A 14,649-nucleotide genomic window follows, 5' to 3' on the forward strand; every position below is an offset into this window, starting at 1 on the left:
AAACATATAACATAGTGAATGAATTCAGTATTACTTGCATTAACAGAACTTCAACTAAAAAATTCTACTCATAGTAATTCTAATACACTCTTTGAGCTCCAGTATTTTTCATATAAAATCAGGAAGTAGTAGTATTCTAGTTACACTACCAAATGTCTTATGATGGGCACATTCTTTTAGCCTCTGTTTACTGCAATTAAATGCTGCTGCTGCTCTCTAAGAATAACGACTGTGAATATCTGCTTACTTCAACCGATACATCAGGCTCAAAATGGATTTAAAACATTAATTTAAAACTTAGGAACACTTCCCAAAGACAAAAATTATGGACATTATCTAATAATGGAATACTTTAACAAATCAAAAGACATCTAAGGTACATGTGCTATTTATGTGAATTATACATTCATCATTTTTTGCCACTTTGCATTTGCTTTAACAAGAAATTCTCAAGTTTTCATAAAGGAGATCAGTTTTTTGTCCCACTCCCTATCCACAGAACACATCTGGTCTCTCTCCATCCCTTATTCACTATCCCCTAAAGTGAAGAAACACGAGCTGACTGAAGGCAAATTTGCAAGAGGGCACTGACAATAAAGTGTGTGTCCTTCCTGTTCTCTTTCTCAGATCTGCCTGCCACAGAGTGTGTGCGTGCGTAGCCTGTTTCCCTTCTGTTGCCTTGTGGTGAGCACAAATAGCTCAGGCCTACGCCTGCTTTCTAGGGACAAGATAGGTCTCACTCTCAGTCTTCCTGCTACTGGAGCTTGATGGATATAAAGCTCTTATTGTGGGTTAAGAAAGTTTGTTCTTCAGATTCCAAGGACTAGTCACTGGAGGAAAATATTGAGAGGCATGATTTTAAGCCAAACCTAAGCCACATTTTCCAGTAGAGCTTTATCAAAAATAAAACTGATATTATGATCTTTATCTGACTCTATTTTTTTTTTTTTTAGTCTCAGTGGTCATGACTGACTTTTTTATTTTTTATTTTTGAGATGGTGTCTCGCTCTTGCTGCCCAGGCTGGAGTGCAATGATGCAATCTCGGCTCACTGCAGCCTCTGCCTCCTGGGTTCAAGCGACTTTCCTGCCTCAGCCTCCAGAGTAGCTGGAATTACAGGCATGTGCCGCCACACCTGGCTAATTTTGTATTTTTAGTAGAGATGGGGTTTCACCATGTTGGCCAGGCTGGTCTCAAACTCCTGACCTCAGGTGATCCACCTGCCTCGGCCTCCCACAGTGCTGAGATTACAGGCGTGAGTCGCTGCGCACCGCCATGACTGACTTTTATGTCATTTTAACTGGCTCCAAATGAAGTGGAGTTAGCAGGTAATTCTCTATCTCAACCTACTACAGATTTCATGGAATTATAAATTAATCAAATCTTGAAAATGTTACTATTTTTAAAAATTCCATTGGAAAAATATATTGATAATTTCCCTTTATAAAATCACAACAAATGCAAAGTTTTGATTTGAATCTTTACAAACCTATGTTGGCCTACAGACCATTCACTGCATTATGAAGGCATGTATCCCAGCCAGGAGTAACTTCTGAGGAATACCTTCATACCTGACTAGCAGGCTCCAGATAAGGAGGAGAAATGGGGCTCATGTACACAAACTTTCTTCACTAGCCTTGCTTCAATTTTTCCAATTATTTATGATCATGTATTTTATCATTTATATTCTCCAATTAGAATGGCTCCATGAGCAGAGGATTTTTGTCTGTTTTCCTCACTATTGTTAACTCTAGCATTTAGAGTGGTACCTGGCACATAGCAGATATTTAATAAATATTTGTTGACTAAATGAATCTGCCTTACAATAGCTTGACTCAGAGTGAGAATTTGTGGGGAACTCCACAAATTCATCCTGTATCCACTTGTGAGGACAACCAAACAGGCTTAACCAGTTTGTACTTTTAAAGAAACAGTTGTTCTTTAGAGAAGAATACAAGACTGTATCACTGGCTTTAAACTGCTTATCACCTGTCCTACCTTTGTTTCTTCTGAAGGTGGAACAGTGTTTCCCTAGACTGATTTCTACTTTTAAAAGCCTCCTTGTAAAAGGCTTTTAATCAAAACCCATCACTGATGAATTCTCCCTAACAGGACAAAGAAAAGGAAAGCTTTACGGTAGAGAATGAACTTTAAACCATGCTTCACCATTATCTTCTACTATTGGACTTCTTTGGCCTGCCTATACCTTTATCAAAACAAAGCTAGATTTGGTAAGGTACAAAGCAACCACATGTAAAAAGTCCCTAACTGATGAATACATTCTATCCACTGATAGAATTTATTGGGCATTAACCATGTATTGGATGCTGAGGATATAATGGTGATTGAAAATAGATCCAGTCTTTGCCTTATGATACTTTTAGGGAAGAAAAATATCCTGACTCTGGGAATTCTGAACATAGAAAAGTTATCACCACAAGACCAGAGAACAGTTGTGGCAACAGAAAGGAGAAAGTCTTATCTACGTTTCAGGAGCCATAGGTCTCTGCTGGAATAAGACTGAGAGGGGTGGTGGGGGGAGGGAGGGAGGAAGAGAGAGGAAGAGAGAGGAAGAAAGAGAGGGAAAGAGGGAGGCAAGGAGAGAGGCAAGGGAGATTGAGATTGAATGTCTCTTTGATGGAGTTCACTTAATGAACAAATATAAGGACCCAAACTTTTCAGACTGTTCTGATTTGTGGGCTATAAACTCTACCATTCTGTTCACTTAACACCATAGGTGTGTGGTGTTAATTTAGTTTATGTCACTTTTTTTTTAAAGCAACTCTTTACTCCTTCAAACTATAGTTATTAATATTTAAATATTACAGCTAATTTTTTTTTGAGACAGGGTCACGCTCTGTCATCCAGGCTGGAGCGTGACAGCATGAACACGGCTTACTGCAGCCTTGACTTCCTGGGCTCAAGCGATCCTCCCACCTCTGCCTCCGAAGCAGCTGGGACTAGAGGTGGGTGTGTGCCACCACGCTTGGCTAATTTTAAAATGTTTTTGTAGAGGTGGGGGCTAACTATGTTGCTCAGGCTGCTCTCAAACTCCTGGGTTCAAGTGATCCTCCTGCCTCGGCCTCCCAAATACACCTAAATTTTATGCCACATTCCTCTACAACAAATTCCAGAGTTTTCCAGGCAAGTTTTCATATAAGATGGCAATGCAGGAAGTACTTCACCACAGGCAACAGTTATTTTATGAATAAATAAGTGATAAAGAGAAAGTACAAATTTAAATGACCTTTAATCAGTCTTTGTCTCTGTGTGAGAAACTAGATCAGTCACTTCATGTCACTAATACGTCCTTCAAAATCTATACTGATCCACCATGTACTTCACCTCTCTGCATTGTAATTTCCTCATCCGTAAAATGGAGACAACAGTATTAATGGCCAGGTGCGATGGCTCACTCCTGTAATCCTAGAACTTTGGGAAGCCGAGGTGGGCAGATTGCTTGAGGTCAGGAGTTCAAGACGAGCCTGGGCTACATGGTGAAACTCCGTCTCCACTAAAAATACAAAAATTAGCTGGGCATGGTGGTGGGTGCCTGTAATCCCAGCTACTTGGGAGGCTGAGGCAGAAGAATCACCTGAACCCAGAGGGCAGAGGTTGCAGTGAGCCAAGATTGTGCCACTGCACTCCAGCCTGGGTGACAGAGCGAGACTCAGTCTGAACAAAAACAGTATTTGTCACATAGGGTCACTGTGAGAAGTAATTATATGTCAAGCAGCTAGAACAGTATATAGAATACTATTCATACTATTAGCCAGCTACTATTACACTAATAATTAGTATACTTTTATTAGATGGTAGTTCATAGCTACTTCCCAAGACAAAAAATATTAATAATTATGAACAATGCAAGGCTGTTTTCTGATCTAGAATCTATTTGCTTAAATTTTAATGCGTTACAGTCATACATCCTACTAGTAACAACAGAAAGGTCAGTATAATCTGTATTACTCTGATAATATGGTCTTAAATTTGGTACTTCTTTTTTATTACCACCAAGAAGTAAACCTCATATTAGTAATCGCTTTCCAAAATTTTATTGGTTGTTATCCAATAACCCTATATAGAAAATTAACTTGTTTAATATTTATGAATGTATTTGACAAAGTGTTCATAATTATAATTCATCAGAAAGGCACAGCACTCAAAATTAGACATTCCTTTGAAGCATTATTAATATTTTTAGCGGTCAAGGAGGGTTGACATATAACATACTTTAAACACTTTCCAGGCTGCAATTAGGTCAACTGTGATGAGTGGCAGTATTTCTCAAGTGCGGAATGTGGACCACCAGCTGCAGAATTACTTACGGTGTGTGCCAAAAATGCATATTCCTGACCTCTGCTCCAGATATATTAAAAAATACCTTTAGCTGTGAGGTGTAAGAATCTGTATTTTAGACAAACATTCTTCACGGTACCCACATTAAAATTCTAGAGTTAAGGCTGTATGGTTTAAAACAAACTGATCATTAATCAAAGGTGAATGAACAAAATGGTGAATGAACAAAAAAGTTTTCATGAAGAAGTTCTAGTTTTGATTAAAAATTGCTCTGTAACCTACTTTAACAAAAATGCTGGCCACCTAACCAGAGTCTGAGTTATAGTCATTTTCCATTATAGGTTATCAATTGTATCACCGCCTCATTGGATTTAAAAGTTATCAACCAACAACACAGAGCACTGCATGGCATGCCTTTGCAGTGCCATCCACTGAATAATCTATTAAAAGCTATATTGCAAAATGTGACTCTTTCAAAGACAAAGAGCTAACTCATTTGGTAATCTAGAATCTGTCCTTATGTAAACAAAAGCATGAGAAAACAACAATTTTAGACTATTTAATTTTGACCTTTCCCAAACTAACTTTCAGTGATCTCCAAGTGTGATACCTCATTTTAGTAAGTCACTTTATAGCTACCTTATAAAATCATCTACTGTATTTACAGTAGAAGTAGTACTGAAGTTATCACAGGTTACAGAATTTATTGGCTGTTATAGAAAACTCCAGTAGAGAAATCCCTTACAGAGGGAAGAAGCAAGGAAAGGATTTATTCCCCTGAACAATTTATATATGTCTCTCCTCTGGGGAATATGGCATAGTTTATAATTCTCTTTTCATTTTGACTATCATTTAAACAAATCTTATACTCAATATTAATAACTATTATAATAGTCGCTAATGGCTTGCTGATTTGTAATGCATATTCTCTAGTACAATCTATATATTTGGATGTGATCAATTCTTCTGGTCTGAAGCAGGGTATAAACAAATATGCAGTATAAAAGGAAGGGCAGTCTTCTGGAATAACTGCTTATTCCAGGCCTATCCCTGCTGATGAATGGTGGCAATCAAAGCATTACTCTGACTGCCAGTCTTACAGTGATCAACTAAGCCACTAACTACTATCTGTATGGTTGCTTAAACATGTAATTCAGTTTACTGTCATTACATCTTAGTTTCTGCAAAAAGAGCCCTTTAAAGTACATTAAAGGAATGCCTTAGTATCATGATCCAGAGCATATTCCCAGAATTCTAGGGCTGTAAACACGTGGCTAAGGAACTGCTTGTGAGGTGGAGGGCGGGGTAGGGGCAAGAGGACAAGGGAGGACCTGGGCCACAAGAACAGCTCCACTTTTATGTCTTTAAGACATTGTATTCCTTTATTCAGAAAAAAGAGAGACTTTTTCTAGAAACCGGGGAAAAGATCCCACAGATTCGAAAACTAAGGACATCTGCTTAAGGACAAGAATGACTGGAATCTTACCTCCTTCACATCTGAGTTACTAAGAACTAGTTGTAATGCCTCAAACACACTGCGCTATCTCATGTTCATGACAGTTAATTTTGCTTTAAATGTTCTCTGTCTTATCCACCATGCGAACTTTTCCAGAAATCTTTCTTTGTTCTAGGACAGACTTAATCATTTCCTCTTTAGTGGTCCCACTATCCCACACTCATCTCTCCATTACAGGAATTATCATAATGCATTACAAGTGTTTTCACTTATTTGTTCCTTCTCAAACTGTGTGGTAGATAAGATTTACAACAACATCCTCAAGGTAAATACAAAAGTCTTCTAGAGAATTTCTTATACTACTCACCAAAGTAAACTGACAGCATAAAGATATATTAATGTACATCTTATTTAAGACAGATCTTTGGTGTACTGGTTAACAATCCTCACATTAGGTATCACAGATACATAAATGTCTAGATGTTATCAGAAGTACTCAAAGATTAAGATTAAGCACATGTGGCTGGGCATGGTGGCTCACGCCTGTAATTCCAGCACTTTTGAGAGGTCAAGGTGGGAGGATTGCTTGAGCCCAGGAGTTCCAGATCAGTCTGGGCAACATAACGAGACCTTGTCTCTACAAAAAATTTAAAAATTAGCCAGATATGGTGAAGCATGCCTGTAGTCCCAGCTATTCAGGAGGCTGAGGCGGGAAGATTGCTTGAGCCCAGAAGGTTGAGGCTGCAGTGAGCCATGATTGCACCACTGCACTCCATTCTGGGAGACAGAGCAAGACCCTGTCTCTAACATTAAAAAAAGATTAAGTGCATTCATGAATATACTTTAAATAAAATCACAGTAATAAGTGAAGCTGAAAAGCTAACAACTACTATATTAGAGTTTCCTGTATGTGCTATAGTAGCATGTCCTATAACTGTAATTTTCCAACCTGATGGCCAAGATGATGATGTCTGACATTACTTGGGATGGCAATTACTAGAAATGGAAATGCAGCCAAGGCCCCACTTGAAAGACTGTAATGAGTCACAGTTGAAAAGAACAAAGAGAAGCTCATTTCAGGCCAGGGTAACAGCAAGTGCAAACTCTACTGCAGGAAAGGGACTGGTGTATCAAGGGAAAATGTTAGAATGAGCTAGAGAAAAATGTTTTGAGGTCAGACAGAGAGGCAGTCAATGCCATATGAAACCTTGTAGACCATGGTAAAGAGTCTGAATATTAGTTAAGCAGCAGAAAGCCACTGAAGTCTTAAGCATGGCTGTGATTTGACATAATTTATAATACTAAAAAAGACTTCTGGTTTCTATTTGGACAATGGATTTCACACAGGCAGCCACAGAATTAGGAAGAGAAGTTAGGAAACAATTGGTTGATATGACTAGTAGATTGATGAAATAGATGAATAATCTGTAGGAAAGAACTAGAGTAATAAAGTTGAGTATCATCAGCATATAAATTATATTTAAAGCCTTGGGGTCAGATTACTTGGGAAGCAAATGCAAATAGAGAAGGCCCAGGACATAGCCTTGAAATATCACATTTATCTTCTGGAGACTTCCAGCTGTGGCCATGAGAGAGTAATAATGGCCAGACTTAACTCCCACAGGGAACAACTAGAAAACTGGACAAAATACATGACATTGTGTTTAGATATTAAACAATAAGCAGCACAAGACTGTGATCCCTGTGAGAAGGGAAATGAATGAAGTAAACCCTACCACGAAACTGGCTTTCTGCCTGGAGAAAATATCTGGACTTTGGGTGCAGCCTTGCTAGACTGATGAGACAAACATCAAAGTCCAGGGAGGTAGAACTAGAAAAGAGAGATTCATTAAAATAAAACAAAAAAAAACTTCAAAACTTTGCAAGGTAGTTTTCTTGAGTCTTTGATGAGCACAGGCCATGAATATGCAGAATGAAACTTCACAAAGCTAGGCCAAAACAACTGGGGAGTTGTAAGCTGAACAATGCTCAGAGCTCATGCAGGTAGGAGATGATCAAACTGACCGGGAGGGAGGTGTTTCCTCAAGATCACCTGTGATGTACAGTGGAGGCCCTAGAGGGTCATGCCTTGGAAATAAGTTAACTAGCTCTAGAATGAAGACAACTTTACACTTGTCCTAGCAAAGCTTAAAAACAAAGTTTAAAAGTGTAAAATAGATCCACAAGTAACTCGACTAACTTAAACCCAACACTCTTTACAGGAAGATAGTAATAACAAAAAAATCAGGGACCTAGGAATATAATATTCACAAGGTCCACCTTCAAATAAAGAATTATAAAACACACCCAGAAGTAGGAAAATATGATCCATAACCAGTAGAAAAATAAGTCAACAGAAAAAGATACAGAGATGATGGAACTCGCACATAAGGATATTAAGCCAGCTATTTTAATGGAGTATTAAAGGATAAACACGAACATAATGTGGAGAGAAATGAAAGATACAAAAACAACTTCTAAAGATAAAACACACAATATCGAAATAAAAGTTTCACTGAGTGGGATTAATAGTATATTATTGCAGAAAAAAGATAAGTAAACGTGAATACATACTAATAGAATTTATCCACAATGAAGTACAGAGAGAAAAAAAGACTGAAAACAAAATGAACATAATCTTAGTGACCCGTGGAATGGTATCAAAGAGTCTAACATATGTAACTGGAGTCACAGAAAAGGTAGTAGAGAGAGAGAAAAAATATTTAATTGAAATAATAGCCAAAACTTTTCCAAATTTAATGAAAAGTATAAACCTAAGGGTCCAAGAAGATCAATGAACCCCAAAGCAGGATAAACACACACACATTACAGACCCCATATACAGCATTGGTCCCATAAGATTATAATAAAGCTGAAAAATTCCTCTCACCACCTAATGGCATTGTAGTGTCATAGTTTAATGAATTACTCACGTTTGTGGTGATGCTGATATAAACAAACCTACCACACTGCTAGTCCTATAAAACCTTACTCCAAAAACCTTACTCCCCAAAACCCTTACCAAAGCATTTAATAATCAAAATGCTAGAAACCAGTGATAAAAAGGAAACTGTAAAAGAAGCCAGAGAGAAAGATACTCTATATACATGAAGATAAGAAAGCTCACATATTTCTTAGAAACAATGCAACCCAGAAGACAATATAATTCTATATCTAGTGAAAATATCCACTCAAAATGAAGGTGAAATAAAAACACTTTCATACAAACAAAATCTGAAAAAAAAAATCATCATCAACAGGGCTGTGTAAGAAGTGTTAATGGAAGTTCTTAAAGTGGAAGAAAAAGAATACCAGATAGAAACTTGAATTCTGCACAAAGGAACAAAAAATGTCAGAAATAGTAAACATGTAAATATAAAATACTTTCTCAATTTCTGACTGCTGTAAAAGATAAACGAATGTTTAAGCAAAAATAATAAAAATGTATTGTGGAATTTATAACATGTGGTAGAAAAAATACCCGACAACAATACCACGAAGGACAGGCAGGACGGGAATGGAAGTACAGTCATGCTTTGCTTAACAAAGATACATTACGAGAAAAGTGTTGTTAGGGAATTTTGTCATTGTGTGAACATCATAGAGTGTAATTACACAAACCTAGATGGTATTAGCCTACTACATATCTAGGATATGTGGTACAGCCTATTGTACCTAGGCTACAAACCTGTATAGCATGTTACTACACTCAATATTATAGAAGATTGTAATACAATGGTAAATATTTGTCTATCTAAACACTAAGGTATAGTCAAAATACCATATAAAAGATTAAAAATGGTGCACCTGTATAGGTACTTACCATGAATGGAGCTTGTGGAACTGGAAGTTGCCCTGGGTAAGCCAGTGAGTGAGTGGTGAGTGAAATGTGAAGGCCTGGGACATTAGCGTACACTACTGTGGACTTCATAAACATTGTATACATAGGCTACACTAAATGTATTTAAAAATTTTCTGTCTTCAATAAATTAACCTTATCTTACTGTAACCTTTTCACTTTATAAACTTGAAGACACAAACACACACGTTAGCCTATGCCTACAGAGGGTCAGTATCATCAATATCACTGTCTTCCACCTCCAATCTAGAAAGTCTTCAAGGGCAATAACACGAATGAAGCTGTCATCTCCTGTGATTAACTATACACTATACACTGAAATACCTCCTGAAGGACCTGCCTGAGGCTGTTTTACAGTTCACTTTCTTTTAATAAGTAGAACACTCCAAAATAATGATAAAAAGTAAAGTATTAAAAATACACAAACCAGGCCTGCAGTCAATTATTATTGTTGTCAAGCATTAGGTACTGTACATAATTGTATGTCCTAAACTTTTATAGGACTAGCAGTGTGGTAGGTTTGTTTACATCAGCATCACCACAAACATGTGAGTAATGCACTACACTGTGACACTACGATGTCATTAGGTGGTGAGAGGAATTTTTCGCTCTATTATAATCTTATGGGACCACTGCTGTATATGGGGTCTGTAATTCACTGAAATGTCATTATGTGATGCATGACTGCCTATAGTTGTAAGGTTTTTATGACATATGTGAAGTGGTATAATATTATTTGAAGGGAGATTATGCTAAGCTAAAGATGTACCTTGAAAACAAACAGTAGAGATAAAATAAGGTGCTAAAAATACTAAATCCAAAGGAAGGAAGAATAAAAGTAAAAAGGGAACAAAAAAGTGATCAGACAAATAGAAAACAAATAGCAAAATGGTAGGTTTAAACCCAATCATATGGTTGTGATATTAATAATTACATTAAATGTAAATTGTCTAATCAATTAAAAGAGATTGTTAGACTTGTTAAAAACAAGACTTGACTAACATGCTAACTGTAAGAAATCCACTTTAAATATAAAATGTTTGGTTAAGAGCAGTAAAGAATGTATATATACCATATAAAGATTAAGCACAAGAAAGCTGGAATGGCTATAATAAAACCAGAGAAAATGTTTCAGACAAGGTGATATGACCAGTGATAAAAGGATTCATTTCATGGTGACAAAGGGGTTGATTCATTAAGAAGACATATTGATTCTCAGTTTAAATGCAACTGAGTGGAAATTTCAACACTCCTTTTCAGTAATTGATAAGTAGAAAGAAAATCAGTAAGGATACTGAACAACATGATCAAACAAAAAGGATACTTCATAAACATAAACATATCAATTCATCCAGGAGACATAAGAATGCTAAATTTTTATTTGCCCCAAAACAGAACTTCAAAATACATAAAATAAAAACTGACATAACTGAAAGAAGAAATAGTTATCTATACAAGTTGATATGGTTTGGCTATGTCCCCACCCAAATCTCATCTGGAATTGTAATCCCCAAGAGTCAGTGAAGGGACCTGGTGGGAGGTGACTGGATCATGAGGGCAGATTTCCCCCATGCTATTCTTGTGATGGTGAGTGAGTTCTCATGAGATCTGACAATTTAAAAGTGTGTGGCACTTCCCGCTTCATGCCCACGCTCTCTCCCTCTCTCTGTCTCCTGCTGCCATGTAAGATATACCTTGCTTCCCCTTCACCTTCTGCCATGATGGTTAAGTTTCCTGAAGCCTCCCCAGCCATGCGGAACTGTAAGTCAATTAAATCTATTTTCTTCATAAATTACTCAGTCTCAGGTACTTCTTGAAAGCAGTGTGAAAATCGACTCTACACAAGCGTAGTTAAGAATTTCAATCTTCTCTCAGCAATTTATAGTTCAAATAGATTAAAAAATCAGTAAAGATGCAGAAGACTTGAACACTATCAACCAATTTGACTTAATAGACATTCATAGCATATTTCACAGTAGAAAAACACACATTATTTTTAAGAAATTTGTTAGAGTAGGATCCACCAGCAGTGGAGACAGAAGAGTGACTACTGAGTTCAGAGAAAAACTAGGAAAGTACAATATAAAGGGAGCCAACAGATAAAGTGAATTTAAAAGTACAGCACATATGAACTCTGTTGAAAGAAGAAAAGCTAAGAAAGGTGAAAGAGAAAATGGTGCAGAGAATTTGGCAACATACTGGTAACTGACTATCTGAACAGAGCGGCTTCAGTGGACGAGCAGGCTAAAAGCCATACTGGAATGTATTGGGAAGTGAACGTATGTGGAAACTGCAATGAGACTGCAACATAGTCAAGATGCTTGGTTGCAAAAGGGGATAGAGAAATGGGGTCGTAAGTAAAGAAGGATACTGTGCTCAAAAGAAGTTTGCTATTTTTGATGAGATTTATTAGAACATATATGTTGAGTAAATGATCCACTATAGAAAAAGTTGATGACACGGGTTAGAGTGGCAAAATTAATGGAGTCAGTTCCTTGAAGAGTGACGAGGTAGGATCCAAAGCACAAGGGGAATTTCCTCAATCAAGAAAAAAATCCCACCAGTAATATAACTTAACATTTGCAAAAAAGAGCTTTAAACATGCTTATAAAAGGTTAAATTATCCCACCTTAGTAAACAGATTATATAAATATTTATAGAACGGGCAGGGATGGTTTTGTGTTCTTTTCCTAAATGGCTACAGACTGCTTTGATTTTCTAGTGTTTTGCTTGCCTCTTTTCCTCATACTCCTCTACATGAAATCTGCATTGCTGCTTCTAATTTGCTGTGGTTACTTCCAGAGTAAGTTCTTCTATAGAACTCTTAAGGTCATAAAAGAAAATCAAACAATCAAATGTATTATGCAAAGAATATTAACTTTATAGATGGCAATAGGTATTAAGAAGCTCTGAGCTAAAGATGGCTATACATCTTTACTACAAAAAAAGTACATGAATTGTATGATAGTCCTTATCTATAGGCCTTTCTCTCTAACTCTGAAGATCATAAATTGGTTTTGGTAGTTCACACCTTTCAAAAGACTGATATTAGATAAATGAGGAAACTTAATAATCTCTAAATTTAAGATAAGCATAAGAAAATACTCCACAAAATGAAAGTATACCCAGTTGGAAAATTAAATTGAAAATCAAAGTGACTATTTATTATTTATTTGAGACAGAGACTCACTCTGTCACCCAGGCTGGAGTGCAATATTGCAACCTTGGCTCACTGCAACCTCCACCTCCCGGGTTCAAGTGATTCTCTTGCCTCAGCCTCCCAAATAGCTGGGATTACAGGCCCACACGACCACGCCCAGCTAATTTTTGTATTTTTAGTAGAGATGGGGATTTGCCATGTTGGCCAGGCTGGTCTCGAGCTCCTGAGCTCAAGTGATCCGCCCACCCCAGCTTCCCAAAGCGCTGGGATTCTAGGTATGAGCCAGCATGCCTGGCCAAAATGACATATTTAAAAAATAGTTAAGGACTAAAGAATTCAGGCAGTTCATTCTTTTACAGGCTAAAATAAAAAAAAATGCCCAACCTCATTTGTAAAACACAGAAACATAAATGTATACAAATCAATACCATTACTCATTTGATAAATAGACAATTTTTAAGTAAATAATAATAGTGGGTGGTATTTAACACACAGAGAAATGGATGTACTTTCACGTACTATTGACAGCACTATAAACTATTTGGAAATCAGGCAGTATACAATATAACCTTTTGAATTCCACTTATAGAAATTTATTTTAGGGAAATAATTGTAGATATGTACAAAGATAAGAGGTGTGATTACAACAACAAAAATTACAGCGGAAAGGCATGACAACAGAAAAAGATTTGTAAAAAGATTATGATAAGCAGCTCAATGAAATATGTGGTTATTTATGATGATATAAAGAGAATATGTGACAATGACAAAGTGCTATTTTCATCACAGTATTGTAATAATGGCATTTGCAATAATGTCATAATATATATTGAATAGAAAAGGTTATAAAGAGTATACATAAAATCTTATTTTGGTAAAAAGTTATGTATATGCAAAGGTTATATAAAGAGTAATATAACAAATGATTATTTCTTATTTTTACCTGCGTTTCAACATTTTCTGTAGAGACATTTTTTATAAGAAAAAATTGGTTACATATATTCAAAAATAGCAAGTGAGAAAAAGAGGTCTGAAAAACTTCTACCAGAAAGTGCATATGAATATCTATTAATGTTTTTATATACAAATTAGGCAATATAGCACCTCTGTCTATTTAAGATATATTGCTTAAACTTAGTGTGATACTAAAAATGGAAGTCAGGTTGGGTAGTGGGAAAGAGCAATAGTGCATGAGGGTATATAAAGGGACTTTTTGCTCAAGTAAAAGACTCTATAAAAAAAATCCTGAACAGGAAGCCAATGAAATAGTCTTTATCCTAGTTGTACTCTCAATTGCAATTTATTTGCTCAGAAGATGGAGGTTTTTGTTGGATGTGTGTTTGTGTCTGTGTTAAGAGATTAAAACTCAATATTATGGTTTATAAAAGAAAAACAATAATACATGTTATCGAATGGATAATATTTTCCATTTGAGGACCATACTTGCCTTTGGGTTGTTTGCATCAAACAGACCAGTTGAAAGTCCAATCAGCAAGGAATTCTTGTTTTTATTTTTTGGTGGTAAATGCGAGTGAGATCGAAATGCAAAGGATTCTTCTGGTGAACACTGAACTGATTGAACTTGAGGGACTAAGTTCAAGTGTTCAGAATGAACCACCTTATGGAAAAATGGTTCTGGTTGCACAGACTTATCTACATCACATTTAGAGTGCTGAGAATCATTGGTTCCAGGCTCTGTGGTAGAAAGGAGAGATTATGTGGTAAGTCTATACAGTACTTAAAGTTCTAAATGATATTGACAAGGCACAGTATGTAACACAAATTCTAGCAAAAAACCCACATATCAGGAAAATAAAATCAAAATATGTGTGTCAATATATTACCTTCTGAATAATCTTTAATAGGATACAATGTT

General features: G+C 36.4%; 1 protein-coding gene across 38 annotated transcripts in view; it reads right to left on the reverse strand.

Moving 5' to 3' along the window:
- The window catches only part of NEK1 (NIMA related kinase 1), a 212,279-nt gene that overhangs the window by 17,089 nt on the left and 180,541 nt on the right, over positions 1 to 14,649 (reverse strand). For all 38 annotated transcript variants that reach the window (XM_054683926.2, XM_054683923.2, XM_054683925.2 and 35 more), the window contains one exon: positions 14,221 to 14,468. In XM_054683926.2, coding sequence (XP_054539901.1) covers positions 14,221 to 14,468 — 248 coding nt within the window. The remainder of the gene's footprint in view (positions 1 to 14,220; positions 14,469 to 14,649) is intronic.

Source organism: Pan troglodytes, chromosome 3, assembly GCF_028858775.2.
Source record: "Pan troglodytes isolate AG18354 chromosome 3, NHGRI_mPanTro3-v2.0_pri, whole genome shotgun sequence".
NCBI lineage: Eukaryota > Metazoa > Chordata > Mammalia > Primates > Hominidae > Pan > Pan troglodytes.